At 40.5% G+C, this 18997-nt stretch overlaps 1 protein-coding gene across 2 annotated transcripts in view; it reads left to right on the forward strand.

The window, feature by feature from the left end:
• The first annotated feature begins 8925 nt into the window (after window positions 1-8925).
• The window catches only part of LOC146514046 (carboxyl-terminal PDZ ligand of neuronal nitric oxide synthase protein), a 51802-nt gene continuing 41730 nt past the window's right edge, over window positions 8926-18997 (forward strand). The window contains exons 1-2 of one of the 2 annotated variants that reach the window (XM_085166476.1): window positions 8926-9565; window positions 11257-11328. In XM_085166476.1, coding sequence (XP_085022602.1) covers window positions 9461-9565; window positions 11257-11328 — 177 coding nt within the window. In that variant the 5' untranslated portion in view covers window positions 8926-9460. Of the gene's footprint in view, window positions 9566-11256; window positions 15209-18997 lie in introns of both variants that reach the window. The other variant, XM_085166477.1, reaches the window with a different exon arrangement.

An 18997-nucleotide genomic window follows, 5' to 3' on the forward strand; every position in this document is an offset into this window, starting at 1 on the left:
CCTCAAAAGTGTTTTTGATGTTGTGAAGCTGCAACCATCTACTTTAATACTTTTGTTAAATCCCTTTAATTAAAGCTAAACTTCAACCACATCTTGACTGTTAGATTAGAAAAAACAGGCGCAAGGTATAAGCATATACATACATACATACAATGATGCTTCACTGCAAACCTGCTCCCATCACAAGCCTGTTTATGTCTTGTGTAATTATGTCTCCGCATGTTTTCATTATCTGAACTCTGTGATTTGTCACAGTCTGAGTCTTCTGTGTGGTTTATGTTTAATAACAGCTGTTAAAGTCGGATGACTAGACAAGGAGTTACCTGATGTGTTCTGCAGATTAGATAAGTGTGAAATAACACTAACACAGCCAGATGCAGATCAGCTGCACCGCATGTGGATAAGATCAAACAGGAATGTCTCCATTAGTCTATTACATCATTAATTGTGAAACCTTTTCATATTCACAATGACCAGATACTAAGATTACAGAAGAGCAGACAGTGGACAGAGATATTTACAAAGCAAATAGAAATGACCTAAAGCACAGCTTGTAGCTCAGGTGGTAAACATGGAAGCTCATTTAACTGCAGGTTTGGTTTTGGTGACGTTTCTCTTGTTGTCCTGAGCATGTTGAATGGCAGTTCACCTGTGTCCCCTATGTCAGTCAGCCTATTCTCCCATCTCATCATTTAGCCTGATATATTCAAATAAGTTCAACAATATTTTTAAAAAAGAGGAAAAGGAAATAAGAGGCTTATGGGATCAATAACGTCATGGGATTTCTGCTGGATGCTTGGCAACCAATTAGCAATGATACAGACGTGCACCACTTAAAGTCTACTAGAAATTTATGTGTTTATCCATTTAAGGGCCATTGGGGAGGTTGGACGAGACTGGATACACCCTGGACAGGTCACCAGTTTGCCACAGGGCTAACTCAGAGAGATAAACAGCCATTCCCACACATCCATGGGCAATTTAGAAATAACCAATTAATCGAACCCCACTAACGGTATGTGTTTGGAAGCAAGCTGGAGTACTCAGAGAGCAGACATGGGAGAAGTCTGTGAAGGTTCTCAGTCATCCAGGTCATCGTAGTCAAAGGAGCTTGCAAAGAAAAGCGTCTGGACTTCTTTAAGTTGCTTGAAGACGTTTCACCTCTCATCCGAGAAGCTTCTTCAGTTCTAAGGTCAAATGGTGGGGAGTCCCAGATTTAAAGAAGTCCAGACGCTTTTCTTTGCAAGCTCCTTTGACATGGGAGAAGCATGCAAGCACCACCAGATGGTGGATTCAAACCCAAGGACTTCTTGCTGTGAAGCAACAGTGCTAACCACCACACCACCCAGTAAATTTAGTAAACTTTTTTCTTTTAATATAATTTGGCTTTTTAATTTAATTTGGTTGATGATTCTATAATTAATGTTTTAAAATAATAACCCAGGCGTATGACAAGATGACTGCCAAGTGGCGTGACTTGAAGGGTTTTATCAGCTGTGGCTTCACATTAGTCACGCAGACCCAAGAGAAGCAATGCTCATCTCATCTAATGCTCAGTCAGAAAGAAAAGACGCATGTTTGACGTTATCAGTCAGAGCACACTGACCATCCAGCTTATTTTAATCTGACGTTTTGAGAATGCATCTTGTCTCACACGGACAGACTGATAGGCTGCGTAATAACCTGCAAAAGTATTAAAAAACACCACTCCGATAGCTGCTGCTACAGATGGAACTTCCCTGTCTAACTGGATGTCATTACCATAATAGCAAAAATACGATACTTTTAATTACACACTGTGTAGAGAGAGGAACACAATAGATAGAATGCAATAAAATGGAAGACACATGTTCACATGTGATGAGCTGTAATGGAGAAAGGGCTAGTTTTAGTTGTGTTTAGTTTCAAGGTGTTCTGTGAATGACTGTAAATAATAACTAGGGCTACCTAAACTACTAATTCACACACCACGGTCACGCAAACACATGCGCTCAACGGCAGCACATTTACAACAGCCTCACAGCCCACACAGACTTATAGGACACACACGCAAGCCACGCTTGTTCATATTAGTGAATATACACACACATAGTCAGACTTATGGAGCCTCTCACCACACATTTTTTCTCTCTTTCTATTTACAAACAAGTGATGTTTCCACATTCTCTTCACCCATCTAAAAGAAGCTCCCAGCGTACATCATTAGACATACACACACAATTATGGGCACACTAAGGTTTGTCACATGGAATGTAAATGGAGCTGGCACCAGAGAAAAAAGGTTAAAGATATTTAACCAGCTTAAAAAACTACAGGCAGATGTTGTTTTATTACAAGAGACTCACAGGCCTGTCACAGGTTTAAATGAACTTAAAACACCTGAGTTTCCTAATGTGTTTGCAGCCTGTTATAATTCTAGACAAAGGGGAGTAGCAATTTTAATACATAAAATTTTTAACTTTACAGTACTCGATACAGTTATAGATCCAGAGGGTAGATTCCTTATTATTAAATTATCAATATTTAACAAAAATCTATGTAAGTATATATGGTCCAAATGTTGATTAACCCTCATTCTTCCACGGATTTTTCAGTGCACTCTCTGAGCACCTTGATTGCACACTTATTCTTGGAGGCGACCTCAACCTTGGACTAAATGAAGAAATGGATAGGCTCAACACAACAGGAACTCAGCACAATTGGCAATCCACAAATATAATCAAACAGAGCGACTTTGGCCTTTGCGATGCATGGTGCTCCCTTCACCCCAACAGTAAGGAATATTCTTTCTTCTCACATGTCCATCACTCCTACTCTCATCTGGATTATTTCCTAGTCAGCAGCTCACTGCTGAGTGATATTTCAGGCACTGAGATTCACCCTATAGCTGTCAGCGATCATGCTCCTGTATCTTTAACACTAATACATAAGAAGAACGCTACACCAAGTAAAAAACTGGAGATTCAATACATCGCTGCTCAAAGATGAAGACTTTATTAAACATTTTAAAAAAGAGTGGACTTCATATTTAGACTATAATGACACTCCCGGAACATCAGCATCTGTTCTATGGGAAGCAGGGAAAGCTGTGATGAGAGGTAAAATAATTTCTTTCTCATCACACAAAAAGAAAGAAGAAAACAAAAATATTCAGGAACTAGAAAAAACCATCAAATCCTTAGAAGGAGCCTACTTGTGCGACCAAGATAAAGAAATAATGAACAAAATATGCAAAACAAAACTAGAATTAAATGAAAGTATTAATAAAAAAACACAATTCCTAGTACAAAGACTTTGCTTGCAGAATTTTGAACACAGTAACAAATCAGGTTGATTTCTAGCTAACCAGTTAAAAATAAATAAAGAAAAAACAACTATATGTCCTGTTAAAGATTTATCTGGAAACACAATATATGATACTGGAAGAATAAACAACATTTTTAGGGATTTCTATCAAGCTATCGTCCAATATCCCTTATAAATGCAGACCTCAAAATAATCTGCAAAGCCCTCTCAAAAAGATTAGAGAAGATAACCCCCCTTTTAATTCATCCTGACCAAACTGGTTTCATAAAAGGTAGGCACTCATCAACAAACTGTCAAAACCGTGACACAAACGCACGTAGATTACTTAATTTAATAGACTACTCATACAGTAAAAACACTGAAACCACAATATTATCTCTAGATGCATAAAAAGCGTTTGACAGAGTTAACTGGAAATTTTTATTTGCAACTTTACACAAATTTGGTTTTGGAAACTCTTTCATAAACTGGCTAAGAATATTATATAATTCCCCAACAGCTTGTGTCAGAACAAATGACCAAACATCCTCCAGCCTCTGTCTCCTGAGGGGCACCAGACAAGGATGCCCACTCTCCCCTTCACTTTTTGCAATTTTTATCGAACCACTAGCAGCAGCATTTAGACAAGCTACAACAATTAAGGGCATAAAATGCAAGAACGTAGAACATAAAATCAGTCTCTATGCGGATGATGTGTTGCTTTTTCTCCAAAACTCACAAACCAACCTTTCTGAGGTAATTACTCTAATAAACTGGTTTTCAAGAGTTTCAGATTATTCAATTAACTGGTCAAACTCTACAGTTCTTCCAATTAACTGCTCCTTCCATAGTTCTTCTTCTGCCCCACTACAATCTGGAAATATTAAATATTTAGGTATTAATGTCTCTCCTAAGCTTTCAGACTTAACTAAATTAAACCACATCCCACTTCTAAAGAAAGTAGAAGGCAATCTGACTAGATGGAAATCTCTACCCATATCACTCATAGGAAGGGTCGCCACTATAAAAATGATGATCTTGCCAAAAATAAATTACTTATTTTTAATGATCCCGAACAAACCATCACAAGATTGGTTCAGATCTCTGGATTCGTATATTTCTAAATTCCTCTGGAAAGATAAACCCCCGCGTATCAGCTTAAAAACGCTTCAAAGAACCAAGGATAGAGGAGAATTAGATCGGCCTAATTTTCAACAATATTTCTTAGCCAACAGGCTTCAGTACATCTCAGGATGGTAAAAACCTCCCTTCTTAGATGAGCCCTGGCTAGATGTTGAACAGGCACTATGCAATAATCTAGAGATTTCAGACCTACCATTTATCAGCTCAAACATCAAAAGACATGAATGTTTTAAAAGCATCAACATCAGCTCTTCTCTGACAGCATGGTGGGAGTTTCTAAAAATAACAGAGTCTTCATTAATCCCATGCAAACGTACACCTATCTGGAATAACCCTGACATATTACAAAACAAATATGATTAATTTTCCAGAATGGAGTTGTAAAGGAATCAAATACTTAGAACATATAGTAGAAGGAACAGACTTTATTCCATTTGACAGACTAGTTATACAATATGGGATCAACAAGAAAATTTTTTCGAATATCAACAAATTAAATCCATAGTAAAAAAGAAATTTAACCTCAGTCAAGTTGAATTGCAAACACCACCAAGCGCGGTACATTTTCTTACTCTTAAATCCCCCAAATTATTGTGTAAAATATACAGAACACTTTCTAAAATAGATGAATCAATATCCCTTCCTATTGCAAAGTGGGAAGCAGATTTGTCAGTTGGCTTAGACTAAAACTTCTGGTCTCAGATATGCTTAAAAACCTTTAAATTGATTAGAAATCCCAGTCTGCAATTAATACAATACAAAATACTACATAGAGTGCACTATACAGGTCATTGGATGTTCCAGATGGGCTTTACATCTTCCAACAACTGCTCACACTGTCAAGGCAATACACCAGACAATTACATCCACGCTAATTGGTTCTGTCCACCAGTGCAGAAGTTTTGGCGCGAGATATGTGAAGACTTATCAAAGTGTCTCAAATGTAAAATTCCAACCTCCCCTTTGTCAGGCGTTGTGTGGAGGCGAGGAAGAAGGAACCCAAACGCAGGACTCACAGGTAGGTGAAGACTGGTGGATGTTTATTATAAGGAGTGGAGGAACAGAGGGTGAACGGACACTGACTGGCTGGAACACTGAATGGCTGACTGACTGAGAGAACACGGGGAGGACAACATCACACGAACATCATCAATGACACGACAAAGAACGAGTACAAACAGAAGACTTAAATACACAGACTGATGAGGATGATAATGAGAGACCGGTGAGTACACAGCTGAACATAATCTGGCTAACGGCACGAGACGAGCTAACACAGGAACAAACAGGAAGTGACGAAATAAACTGAACGTGAACAAAACGGAAAGCACTGGGTCACCGACCCAGGAACCCTGACACCCTTTAGTGTGCTTGTTGGGCAAATTGGATGATGTCACTACAGAAACTAATACAGTCCACATGGTTTTCACTGCCCTATGCATTGCCAAGAAAATGGTCCTCATGAGCTGGAAAAATAAAAATAATCTTAATTTTAGCCAATATAGAAACCATCTAATAGATCACATTAGTCTTGAGACAGCCTCTGCCACCACATTAGATCAATCCCTCTGGGCTCCTTTGATCGGCTCCATCACCTAGCGGGGGTGGGGGGGTCGTGGTTTGGTCCCGCCTTCGCCATTGTGGTTGATGTGGAGGTTGGGACGGGCTTAGGGCGTCTGGAGAACCCCTGGGGACGTTATCCCTGGAGGGCTTAACCCAGGGGTTGTGGTCATAACCTGGTTAGTGGCTCTGGTTGCTTTTAGAGGGTGTTCTCCTTGTGGCTGCGTGCAGCAGGCCTGGGGGAGGGTTTGTGCTGACGTAGGGGGCCTCTGGATATCTGGAGCCTGGATCTCCTCCATGCCTGCTTCATGCCCTGGGGGACGGGGCTATGGCTCTCTACATCCTCTAGCACACCATTACATGGGGAAACCTTTTGAATACAAGCGCGCTGATCCACACAGGTGTGCACACGGGTGTTCACTGTTCATAGACATAAACTACACCTTTATTGGCTGCTACTTCAAAGCACATTGTGCGCTGTCGGTTCTGCTTGCTACACAACAACATTCAATATTTAGTATTTAGTGCTGTTTACACTTAGCTAGATTAACGTGATGGTGCTGTGTTTAGTATGTTGCTCTGTTTTTTTTTTTTTGTTTGTTTGTTTTCTCTTCTTTTTCTCTCAACAGGTGATCCAGGAGATTCGTTTTCTCTTCTTTCTCTTTTTAAGTGCCCTTTATCACTGTCCCTCTTCCCTTCTGTTTTTCTTTTCCTTCATCTTTCTTTCTCCCTTTCCTATCCCTCAGTCATGTCTGTCCCATATGTAACACCTGAAAATAAAATAAAATAAATAATAACAACAAAGGTCGATCAAATGGACCAATACGGCAAGGCCGTGATGATCCATTTGGCAAACCAAATCCATTGGGTAACCTTGTTGGTCTTCAGACAACAATTCTGACGGCTAAAGAACCACCCCACCCCCCACCATCCGTAGCACTGACCTTACATGGAGGTTTAATAGATGCTTAATGCCTGTTTGATGAATCAGGTTAATTCTACCCATCTGTCACCAATTAATTAAAATGGCATTATGTGAGAAAAAAAAGTCTTGTGTGTCACAAGACTTTCTTCTCTCACTTTTAAGCTCTTGCCCTTTAAGTGCCGATTTAGTGGGATTTAGTTGTGTCACCTGGCTTCCACTTTCTCACATTCATGCATATTCATTCATTCATTCTTTTGATTTACAAGGATTAGTCTCTATAGGTCTATGGCTCTGCTGTCTCTGGAAAACAAGGCGACAAGTTCAAGAAAAATAAGTTTACTTTTTCTTGAAAAACAGCTGGAAAAAAGGCAAAGTTACCGTTAAAATTCAGTAACTTATAGTAAACGGCCAACAGAGGGCGCTAGGACCTAATTTCATTTGACGTCTGGAGGATTTAACTTAGTTTTTAACACAGTAATTAATTATGTAATAGATTAGAGGCTACTACTAGTACTACAAAAGGATGGCTCTCTTTATTATTGATGCTTTAAATACTGAACATGATGTTCCTCTTACAGACTGCTCACTGGGCTTAACGTTAATACCGACAGCTGATAAGAGCGTCCTGAGAATTAACCCTCTATTCACTGTTTCTCTCATCACGAAACCAAAAACTGATTTCTGGTATTTGTCAAAAACAAAACAACGAAACAAAACAAAAACCGACAGAGCATATTTAAACAGGTGTAAATGACTTGATGGCTCACAATGTGTGAAACATGTGTTAAATCTATTTATTAGGAATGATATGAGGCAGGGGCGATTCTAGGTTCAAACTTTTAGGGGGCCTCAGCTCCCACTCATAATGTCACGTTATTAATATTAATGTAATATGCTGTTTCCAAATGTAATCAGTCCTTTTCACATTTGCAAACCTCAATTCAATTCATTGACATTAAAAGTGTTTTTTTAAAGAGTCGTCTGGCCAAGAGTTTGCAACAAATATAACATTGCTGTTCTATAATGTGGCCAAAAAGGATTGGGCTGATTATAATGTAGGTGCAATAAGCCATACATTGTGTAAAATGACATGCCACTGTGCAACCATCAAAAACTATCTTGCAGGCAGGCAAAGGGGGCTCTTCTTATAGGAACAGACTCACAGAGGCTCTGGTTAGAAAACTCAAAGGGCTGATGAAAACGGACATATGTGATGTGTGTGAATCCCAGCCATTTGATCAGCAGCATGAGCTGATCAGACCTGAAAAGTGTCTTTAATGTGGAGAAAAACAGCCCAGGGCTCATGGTCCAACAGAGCCACTGGATGATGAAATAAGAAATAAGCGGATATATGGCATGAGGGTTTTGAGTGGTCTGATGGTTTTCCGAACTGTATCAGTCATACTTTTAAGTGGGGTTTAATTCAATGCATACTATTGCATGATATTTAACAGAACTTTTGTGCAAGTGGATCTATTCTAAAGCCTACATGAAGTGTATCAAACATAAGGCCCAGGGACCAAAATCTGTTCAGCAAAGACTGAAATCTGGCCCACTGGATGATTTTGGAAAGTGTAAAGGAGGGCACACATTTTGGACTTTTAGGTAAGTTTTGCAAAAAATTTAGAAATTTCGTTTATTTTAACAAAGAGTTCACAGTAAATTAGTTGAAATTTGGTCGCGAAGACTCGTGCAGACCGATTTTTTTTTCATTTATTACATTAGCATTTCTTTATCATGTAGAAGACACCTGCTGCGAATATTATCAGTCAAATTCAATGAGCGCCGAGAAGCGGGTGTAGAAGAACTGAGAAATACAGATGAAATCTCACCTTTTCCCCCTTAAGATATCTCAGGCATTAAACGCATGATTGAACTTCTTCACACTGACAGAACGGGTAGTCTGGCTGGTTCGAGCCACTTAAGATCAAAGTCCGGATGTGATTAGCAGCTAATTACAGTTTTATTTCTGCAACAGACCCACCTTCGGTTTCCAAAGGTTTCTAAGGTTCATGTCCCTAGGGGAGGACCAACTTAGTCGTCGGCCTTCCTCCCAGCTCCTGGGTTGCGTCATGCTTGGGAACTTCACTCCAGTGAGGGACCTGCTTTGTGCTTTGGAGAGAGAGAGAGAGAGAGAGAGAGAGCAGCGTTTCCACCAACAGGACGGGATTCAAAAAAGGGGGGAAAAAGCACAGCCAGCAGGCAACATCACCTGCAGAGCGAAACAACGTTGGATTTCCCCGGTGGGAAACAGACATCCGTGTTGTTTCCCTGTATGTCAGAGGCTTACTGCGTGTAGAAGAATTCGCTCAAGTGTCTTTTCGGTGTTTTGTAAAAGGAAAAAAAAGAGGCGCGCAGTTTTGTCCTTCTTGAGGACCCGGGACCTTGTTGACGCTCGGAGCGGGGACGATGGACCGCGTTTCCGCTGGGAATTCGCTCTTGGAGCCGGGCCGTGCGCACACATGGGGACTGTAGCGCTTCGAGCCCGGTTTGTTTAGCGGTTGAACCGTGTTTACTGTGCTGGGAAAGGAGGTCAGGAAAGCCGCGATGCCCGCCAGGAACAGGTACAACCTGGTGGATGATGTGGCGGACTCGAGGGTGCCGCTCCACAACGAGGAGGCTTACCAGCACGGGATATATTTCCAAGCCAAGGTGAAGTCCGGAGAGAGCCCGAACCTCCTCAATATGCAGTGTTTTCAGAGTTACATGAGCCTGCTGTGTGCTGCTGGAGCGGCAGGTGCACTGGGCTGAAGTTTGAACACATGGTAGCTTTGCCTGCAGGTCTTCAACCTCACACATCTATTAGTGCACGCATACATCTAAAGTCTAAAATGTTACAGACGGGGCTCAGAGCCGATGTGGGATGACTCAATCGTCTAAAAGCCGATAAAGATAGATGATCATTTTTTGATGCTTTGAGTGCATTTGGGGGCTTTTCCCAACTTGCTAAATTATTAAGGTGATCGCGAAGAAACCAGACAGTATTCAGCTTTAATGATTGCTTTTATAGTGGAGATGCAGCTCGTGACTGCTTTCATCATTGGTTGCTTTTTCTTTTTTCTTTAGATTATTTCCAATAATAGCAGTAATGGTTTGCAATAGATGCGAACAAATAATTAAAACAAAATCTGTTTTCTAGATGTGGAAGTGATGTTAGATCCCGCTGTTTTTGTCAGATCAACAGTGCAGGACTTCAAAAGTTTCGGTTTCCGTTTATGTAAAACAGGAAAAGAAGCTGAAAATAGCAAATATCTGGCACTTTGCACAAAGTCATATTGATGGACCAATCGCTGTGTGAGTCATAGGCACCTGCGTCTTTAACTGTATTTTGGGTCTGTTTGTTGTTCCGTTTGATCAGCAAACCGAAAGGGTTAAAAAAAGGGAGTGTTTCTGGTCCAAAGTTCATTCACATGGGTGCTTGTATCTTGTATCTCACTGGGCCTGCTCAGCAGCAGGGTGATGTCACTGTTCTTTTCTTTCGCTGAGTGTCCCATAACTCCTCAGCACAAACCTGATATTTACTGTGAATATACAACACTTTTCAGTCAGATAAAAACAGTAAAATATAAAAGATGAATCCCTCCCCCCCAAAAAACCAAACAAACAAACAAAAAGAAACATGCATGATGCATTTCTAAATTCAAACACCGTGAGCTGCAGAATCTACACAAGACAATGAGTCATTAAATATAAAAAAAGGAAACTCCTATTTACCAAGTAAACAATAAATTAAGGCCAGTGTTGCTGAAGCTCTCAGGCAGTTTACTGTAAAATGATAGAGACATCAAAGGCGTCATTGTCCCCAGAGCCCCTTAATTACACAGGCGCGTATTCAAATATATGCAAGCCACAAAGAGCTCATTAAAAAGGCATAGCTTTGCTTTGTTTGGGTTTTTTTTTTGTCATACATTAAATACATTTTGTCTTAAATAGAGACACCCTGTTTGACACTTTGCAAAGAAAATCTGTGATTGGCCGTGTTAGCTGATCTCTCCGGTAGTGAAAACCTGCTAGAGTTGCTGATGTCCGGGGGGTGAGAAGTATCACATGTTGGAGGCTTGGTAAAGACGGCTTTTTTCTTTTATTTAAGTGATCCCTAATTTTGGTGCCGTTTGATAACCCCCCCCCCCCCCCGAGGCTGTTTATCTTCCAAGGATGAAAATGGAAAAAGAAATTGCACATTTAATCTTGTGAAGGCAGAATGGCTTTGGGAGTAGAAGCACGAGGGATTGGATACACTGATCTCAGTTTGTGGCTAAGGAATATTAATTGTGCAGCTGTTTTCCATGGGATAATACCTGACGCTGATGCTTTGTGTATGTGTGTTTGCGTGTTTATTGCAGTACGTGGGTAGTCTTGACGTTCCCAGGCCCAACAGTCGGATGGAGATCGTGGCAGCCATGAGGAGAATCAGGGTAAGATCCAAAGACAGTGTCATCCTATGTTTAGGCCTGGAAGCAAAGACACACACACAGACTCACACACTCATCAGTGTGTGAGTCCAGCGGTGAGTGGGCCTTGATGGAGGACAGAAACTACCTTTACAATAATAGGAGAATCACACACACAGTAGAAAAAAAAAGAGCATGCTGTTGTCAGAAGGTATTTGTTCCGAGGAGGCCGTGACGCATGTGGTGCCCTGACAGCGTGTCACGGCTTCTGACGTGGGAAAACAATGCAAGGATGAAAAAGTAAGAGAGCTGAGGTGGATTGTGTGGCTCTCTTTGCCTCTTTAAAAAATGGGGAGGAAGCATATTTGAACAAACTCAGTCTGTGGCTTTTGATTTTTGCATTCTGTTGAGCAGATAGTTTTTTTTTTTTTTTTTCCTCAAATCAACTTTATAGTATAAGATGATGACCCCCCCTCTCCGCCCCCCTCCTAGCTATAAAATCATATCATTGTTAGTATCATCTTTGCCCCAGAAGGCTGGCGGTTTCATCAGGAAGCTAACACAAAGCTATATCAGACAGCCAGGCTGGTCCTGTAATCTAAGTGTGACTCACTAGATGTGCTTGGTTCAAACATGACAAAGCTCTTAGCTTTAGCCGAGTGTGTGTGAGCTACTAAAAAGTCATAATGTGTATTTACCCCCCTGAAAAATGCACAAGATTTAAGGATACTCATGCAAGCATCTCTTGGGGGTTCTATTTTTTACCCTTTTCGGGTAAATTTAAAAACACTGCAATAGTGTGAACTTCAAATTTGTATAAACATTTGTACAACCACATTTGTATAAACATAATGCAACCCTACATCTGGAAAAATCAGGGTTGCTCTATAAACCTGTGAAAGCTGTTGGAGGGTGAAGATAACACACCTCTAAATTTACCACAATTCCAGCAAACCTGTAAATCAATAAAGGTGTAGAGTAAACATGATCATAAGGTTGATACAGCACAGGCTGCAGGTACAGACAAGGAGGGAAGATGCTGCTGGTTGCTACAAGAAAAAGATCATCTTGTACATTTCAAAAATGTACAACACTTGCAACACAGTGAGATCTATTTACTATGTATTTATGAAGCTCCCATATAAAAATACACAATTTGTCATTAGTGCTTATTCATGTTCATGTCTAAGAGTGTGCTCTCATTCGGATGCATACATGTTGGGGTTGTGCATATCTGTATATTCACTTCCTTTCAGAGCCAAAGTAAGCTGCTAAAGCTGCAACTATTAGTGTATTTATAAAAATATGACGTAATAGGAAATTATTAAAGCTCTGATTTGTGTCAAATAGTCTCCTGATGACTGTAAATATGATAGTGTGGCTGTCAAACAATTTGGTATCATTTTTATATCTTTTTTCATGTGTTCACAACTACATGCATCAACATACATGGAAGTGTACCCAGGCACAGGGAAAGCATGCAAACTCCCCACAGAGAGGACCCAGCTGTACACAGGACCCTCATAGTGTGAGGCAACAGTGCTCACCACGTTACCACTGTACCACCCTATTTACCTGATTATTATTCTTTTGCACTTATTTCAATTCATTGCATAGAAAAAACACCCAGTCCCACTTCAGCTCTTTTAGAACTTCGCTGTTCTCAGCAGATGGTTGACAGAACCACCGTAGAACAAGCAAGAATCACCCACAGACCAATCGTCAAACATAGTTTTGATGCCGCCTGCATCTGACAACAAACACTCTCTGCAGGTAGACAGGCTGTCCACGAGGCTGCCTTTGCACTAGCCCCATTCAGGCGTAAAACACACATAAGACTGACGCACACATTTGTTCCAAAATTTGGGCCAATATTTTTTCTTTTAGACATGTGAAGCATAAACATTTCTCTAGAATTTGTTATGTGTATGTGTGTTATTTTTGAGGCCTTGTTAATTCAATTCAATTCAGTTTTATTTGTACAGCGCCAAATCACAACAACAGTTGCCTCAACGCGCTTTATATTGTAAGGTAGTAATCATACATACGGAAAAACCCAACAATCATATGACTCTCTATGAGCAGGCACTTTGGCGACAGTGGGAAGGAAAAACTCCCTTTTTTACAGGAAGAAACTTCTAGGAGAACCAGGCTTAGGGAGGGGCGGGGCCATCTGCCGCAACCGGTTGGGGTGAGAGAAGAGAGCCAGAGATTAATAACAAGTATGATTCAGTGCAGAGAGGTCTATTAACACACAGTGAGTGAGAAAGGTGACTGAAGAAGAAATACTTAAGACAATATAAGAATGCAGTTTAAAAATAATCTTGCTTTATTGTCACAAGACATGGATTATCTGTTTAGACTCTGCCCAGCTGCTATGTTGCCAGCAGTGGAGAAACTATGCAGCATCACCACTTCTTAACTTTAGAAATTTGCATGTAACGGCTGTTATAGATGCCAATACTGATATATTGCCAAATAGCTAATATCGTCCAATATATCAGCCCTAACGATATATCAGTCGGGCTCTAAGCTCAACAGCGTATTCCAGCATCCACAACAGTTGTAGAGGAACCGAGTTGTGTGACGTACAGATGGTTGCTTGCTCACCAGACCTTCTAGAGAAAGCTACCATTTTTAATCAAACTTGTTTACTTTATGTAGATTTTGTCAGCAAAAACTAAGCAGCAACCTAAAAGAATAAAGTCAACACAGATGTGCCAAATACTCCTGGAGTTTATGTTTTAGGTCTGTTTTCCAAGTGAAATGTAATTAGCTGTGTATAGATGTATTTTGAGTAGCCTTCCTGATTTTCACTTCATCCTTTTTTACAAAAGCAAAGAGGCTCGTCTTTAATTTAATGCGCGACCGTTTGGCTGAGGCACTGAGCAGAGACTCCGCGGTGCGAAGCATGATTAAAGAGAGTGAGGAATGAACTGATGGCAGCGGGAGAAAGACTTGGGAGAAGGAAGTCCTAGAATCTAGCAGGGTTGTGCGGTAGCTGGCAGAGCCGTAGTCGTTTCATATCCCTCGGCTAATCTCTTTGGTCTCAGTGGATGTGAGAAAGCAGGCGCAAACATGAGAAGGGAGAGAGGAAGGGCAGACAGCACAGACCATCATCTTTGTATAAACAGTGGATCTGGGTTTGACAGAACGCAGGAGTCGTACTAGTTTTTTTTGTTTTTTTTTGGGGGGGGGGGGGGGGTTTCACACACCTGCCATTCCCACGGAGAGAAAGTGAATAGACACAATTTTGTATCCTGTGGATCTTTTCAGAGTCGCTTTTTTTGTTAGACGTCCTCCCATTATGGCTGACTGGTCATACTGTGTTGGTTTTGTCTGAATTTGCTTCATTCAGTGTGACCAGTGACATAGAAAGTTTGCGAGTCTGTGTGTGTGTGAGGTTGAGTGCTCTATAATAGTGAGACCTCTTGTATTCTAACAACCTCCACAATCGATTAACGAGACAGAATAACAAAGGCTGGTGTTGCTGCATCCACACGGAAAGATTTGCGGTCTTCCACGGCTCACTGCCTCAGAAAAAGGGCGTGTGTATGTAATGGAATTTCTTTGGGAGACAAACGTGTGCTATTTACAGGAGGCCACAGACTCTCTACAAAGAAAAACAAGTTTGAGGCTATTCTCTCTCATTTTCCCCCGACCCGCCTCACCCCCCTCTCCACTGCTGTTTTCTTTCCATACCCTCACTCTTCCCCTACCAAAATAGACTGCCTCGATTTAGCCCATCTCTGGCTATCTACTCAGTGCTGACAGGAATAGATTTTAGGCTGAGGGCAGGCTACGCATGCTTCCCTTTGAATTTTGATCGGCCCTAATGGGATTTTAAGCCTCCCGCACGTGTCTTTCAGGATGCATCTTCCTTTCCCAGACCGCCAACAGTCAGGTTTTTACATCCTTTCTTTCTTTCTGCATTTGTCTCTGCAACTGTCTGGATCATCTCATGAGAAGAGCCCCTGTCTGCCATGCGAGAAGGAAGGATACCTTTTTTTTTTTCCAGGTTCCTGCTATTTTAGTTTGGCTTCACTGATTCTGTTAGTCTTCTGAGAGCTTGCAGAACTGTCATGATTGTGTCAGATGCAGATATTGGGCTGTCGAGGGGGATGAACCTGTCACGGGGTACAGCAGAACTTTTTACACGAGTTAGTTTTACTTTGTCGAGTTTTGTTTATCATGCCTATTTTATAGTCAGACATAACTCCGACTGTAGGTTGAACAACTGTTTTGTTTTGGTTTTTTGACATGACAGTAACTGATTGTTGAATAAGTAAATATTGGTGTGTAGTACTGTCATTACTTCTTCCAGTTTCTCCCAGCAGCCCAGGATTTTGTCAACAATTATCAAGCTGCAACTTCACACCAGAACCAGGAGATCTGGCTATCTTTTATATACAGTCTATGTCAAAAACCATCAAGTCATCAGACAAATTGAAGGAATCTGCAGTCTAAAGCATGTGCGTTTGTTTTTAACCATCTTCTTTAATTCTTCTTGTCCATTCACTCAGTTGTCATACAACATACTGCATCACTGTGATACTGGTCAACTTATTTGGCAGTGGCAGAAATCATTTAGAGAATCACTGAAATATTAATATTCATTTCCTTCCAGTCTGTTTCCATCGTCCATTAATTCTTAAAGCTCAAATTTTGGCAACTAGCCATAACAACTGTTTTCCCGTGCCTGAAGGCTCCTAAACATACCACTTAGTCATAGCACCTGTGAATGAGTGTGACGTTCATAAATGAGGCATTTCGCTCAAAGCCTCTAGTAGATTCAAAGTTAGATTAAAACACTTCAGATAATCACATAACATGGCCAGGTATGACTGAACTGCAGTCAGGAATCAACATGAACAGTTCCTGAGTTACAGTTTTGCAAAACAGTTACACACCCTGCATGTCCCAGAAAGCCAGGGGAGAAATGAAAGCACAGCTTAATTCCAGGCAGTTGTAGATCTACAGCAAAGTGGGGGTGGTTGGTCACCACGTGTGAATGGGGGGGATACTCTGTTTCCAGAGAGGCATGGACAATAATGAGAGGTTATTGGTTTTTTTTGCTTTGTATTCATGCTAGCTTAATGGCAGATGTACAAGAGCATAGTCGGTGACCTATATGTGTAGTGGATTAGACGTGATCTCAGCTTTGAAAGGGTGCACTCATCTTTTGTTTACCCGGGGTGAACAGTGGCACCGTCTTCTTGATTAACAGTAAAAAGTTATAATTCGTGACCTGCTGTGTTTGAGCCTTGTAACACTAAAAAGTGGCACAGAAGAATTTTAGCTATAGAAAATCTATATTTTGTAAAGTTGATGTCACCAAGCTTGAGTCACTGAAATTAATCTAGTAGACAGTACCGATACCTTTGTAATGCCACAGTTCTTAGTATTACACGTGCTACTAAATATATTTTAAATCAATCAAATGAACACATTCCAACAAAATTTTTAAATATACTCAAACTGACAGGATGAATGCTATTCTTTTCTGCAGCATCTGGTTATTTTGATGTGACAAGTTGTCTTTATCCTTTGTAAAAGTTGTATTCAGTACTGCAGTTTGCAAAAACTAATAGCAGAATTTTAGGATGCTGAAAAACAAGGCAGAATGTGGAGCAGAGGAGAGAGACTAATTTGTTTCTAAATTGTCACAATCAAACCTTTTTATTCTGAAGGTTATTTGTACCTTTGATCCTCGTCTTATGTAACCATCATTCAGAATGAACCAAAGCTGACCCTGACGTGAAGCATTCATCCAGATTTGCTTTGTCTCCTTACAAAAATCCACCGATTGTATAATTCAGTGGAATTCGGTTGATTGTATAGTAAAAATTCAACAGTTTGAAGTGCTCATGAGAGCAGCTTCACTGTAACGTTCACTGGAAGTGAATTCACGGAAACTTTCTTCCACATTCAAAATATGCAACACAAGTGATATTATGTAATATTTGATTCTGTCTGATAGCGTGGTGTATATTCCTGGTGTGTGGGGTAAATAAATATCCTAAAGGGATAGCAAGTCTTTCTTCACATGGTTGGACAGACGGTTAGTAAGTGGTCCCTGTCTCCAGTACCAGCTTCACATGCACAGACACACAAGCTTCTCCTTTCATCATCATCCCTAAGGCTATGCTGTTTCTTTCAGCGCCACAATTAGTCAAGTCTTATATACTCTGATGTCCCTACACTCACCCGAAGCAACGGAAAAGACATTTCTAAAACCATGAACTCAATCCTGCTGCACAGGCTGAAGGCACAGTTTTCCATAGGCATTCACTGTCCATTAGACTCTGTACCTCAGCACACAGTTCAGGTTTTATTATATTAACCAGTTAAACTTATTTGGAGTGTGTTTTCTAAGTATTTTTAGATATAAAATGATTTACATTACGTTGGTATGGTCTCTGAAAGTGTATAGCCAGAACCTGAGCGGTCCTGTAGCCTGCCTATTTCCACTGTTAATGCTGCAACAAAGCCTGCCGTAGCTAATCTTGAGTACAAACACAACTAAAGTCAACGAACCAGCAAGTGGATATGCTTCTGTGTATTGTTGGAACACATATGCCAGGTTCCTGCCAGAAAAGACACCCGTTCAAGGTGGATAGGACAGTACAAATGACCAAATTACCCCCTCTGCTAAAACACTCATTGTGCTGAGACAGACAGAACAGCCAGTCTGCGTATGTGCAACTCTCCAAGGAGAAACGAGGATGAACACCATCTGACAGGTACAGGTTCGTAACATATCTCTTGTTCTTCACTGCCTTTTTAAAATTGTATTTTCATAATGAAAAAATGGTTACCTGCAGTAGTATAGTTCAGTTACATGTAGTGACTGCTGTTGCTGTTTAAGGTTGAGCTCAGTTTAAATACTTTGTACAGTGCTGTGCCCCTGTGTCACACTTACATTTAGATCATCAACCGTATTTTAATATTAGATTTATTAAGGGAAAAAGGCTATCCAAACCTACCTGGCCCTGTATGAAAAAGTAATTGTCCCCAAAACCTAATAACTGGTTGTGTCACCCTTGGCAGCAAGGACTGCAATCAAGCCTTTGGGATGACTGGCAATGAGTCTTTCACAACTCTGTAGAGAAAGTTTGGCCCACTCTTTTTCACAGAATTGTTTTAATTCAGCCACATTTGAGTATTTTTAAGGATGAATGGCCTGCTTAAGGTCATGCCAAAGTATCTCAATTGGATTTCCATCCCAGTCTTCACTAGGCAAACAACAGTTTTTAGCAGGAACAATATGCTAATTCAGTGCTGTCGGAATTCAATTTTATAGCGTATTTTCCAATTATGTCCAAAAAAAGTTTAAATAAGGCAAAGCTCAACTACAGTTAAGTTGTCAAATGATTTAAAAGAGCATTGAGAGAAGCAGGATGTGCCAGTCTAACTTGTGTCATTGCCAAGAGTTTAAATATTCATGTAAATGTGTTATTTCAGTCTTATTTAACAAACTAATAAGCATTCCACAAACCTGTTTTTCTTCTTCGATGTGGAGGAGAGTACAGTTAAGACTGAGAAGTGTGTAGTGAATGTTTTTAAAGATGAGTCAGAAACAGTGTAGAACGAACTGTGAATGTGCTGTTTTCTATATTCAGATTAGCACTCTGTTTTCTAGAATGTGCCTGCAGTTTTTAAAGACACACAAGGTTAAAAGTCTTTTTTTCAT

Source organism: Neolamprologus multifasciatus, chromosome 7 (assembly GCF_963576455.1).
Source record: "Neolamprologus multifasciatus chromosome 7, fNeoMul1.2, whole genome shotgun sequence".
Taxonomy (NCBI): domain Eukaryota; kingdom Metazoa; phylum Chordata; class Actinopteri; order Cichliformes; family Cichlidae; genus Neolamprologus; species Neolamprologus multifasciatus.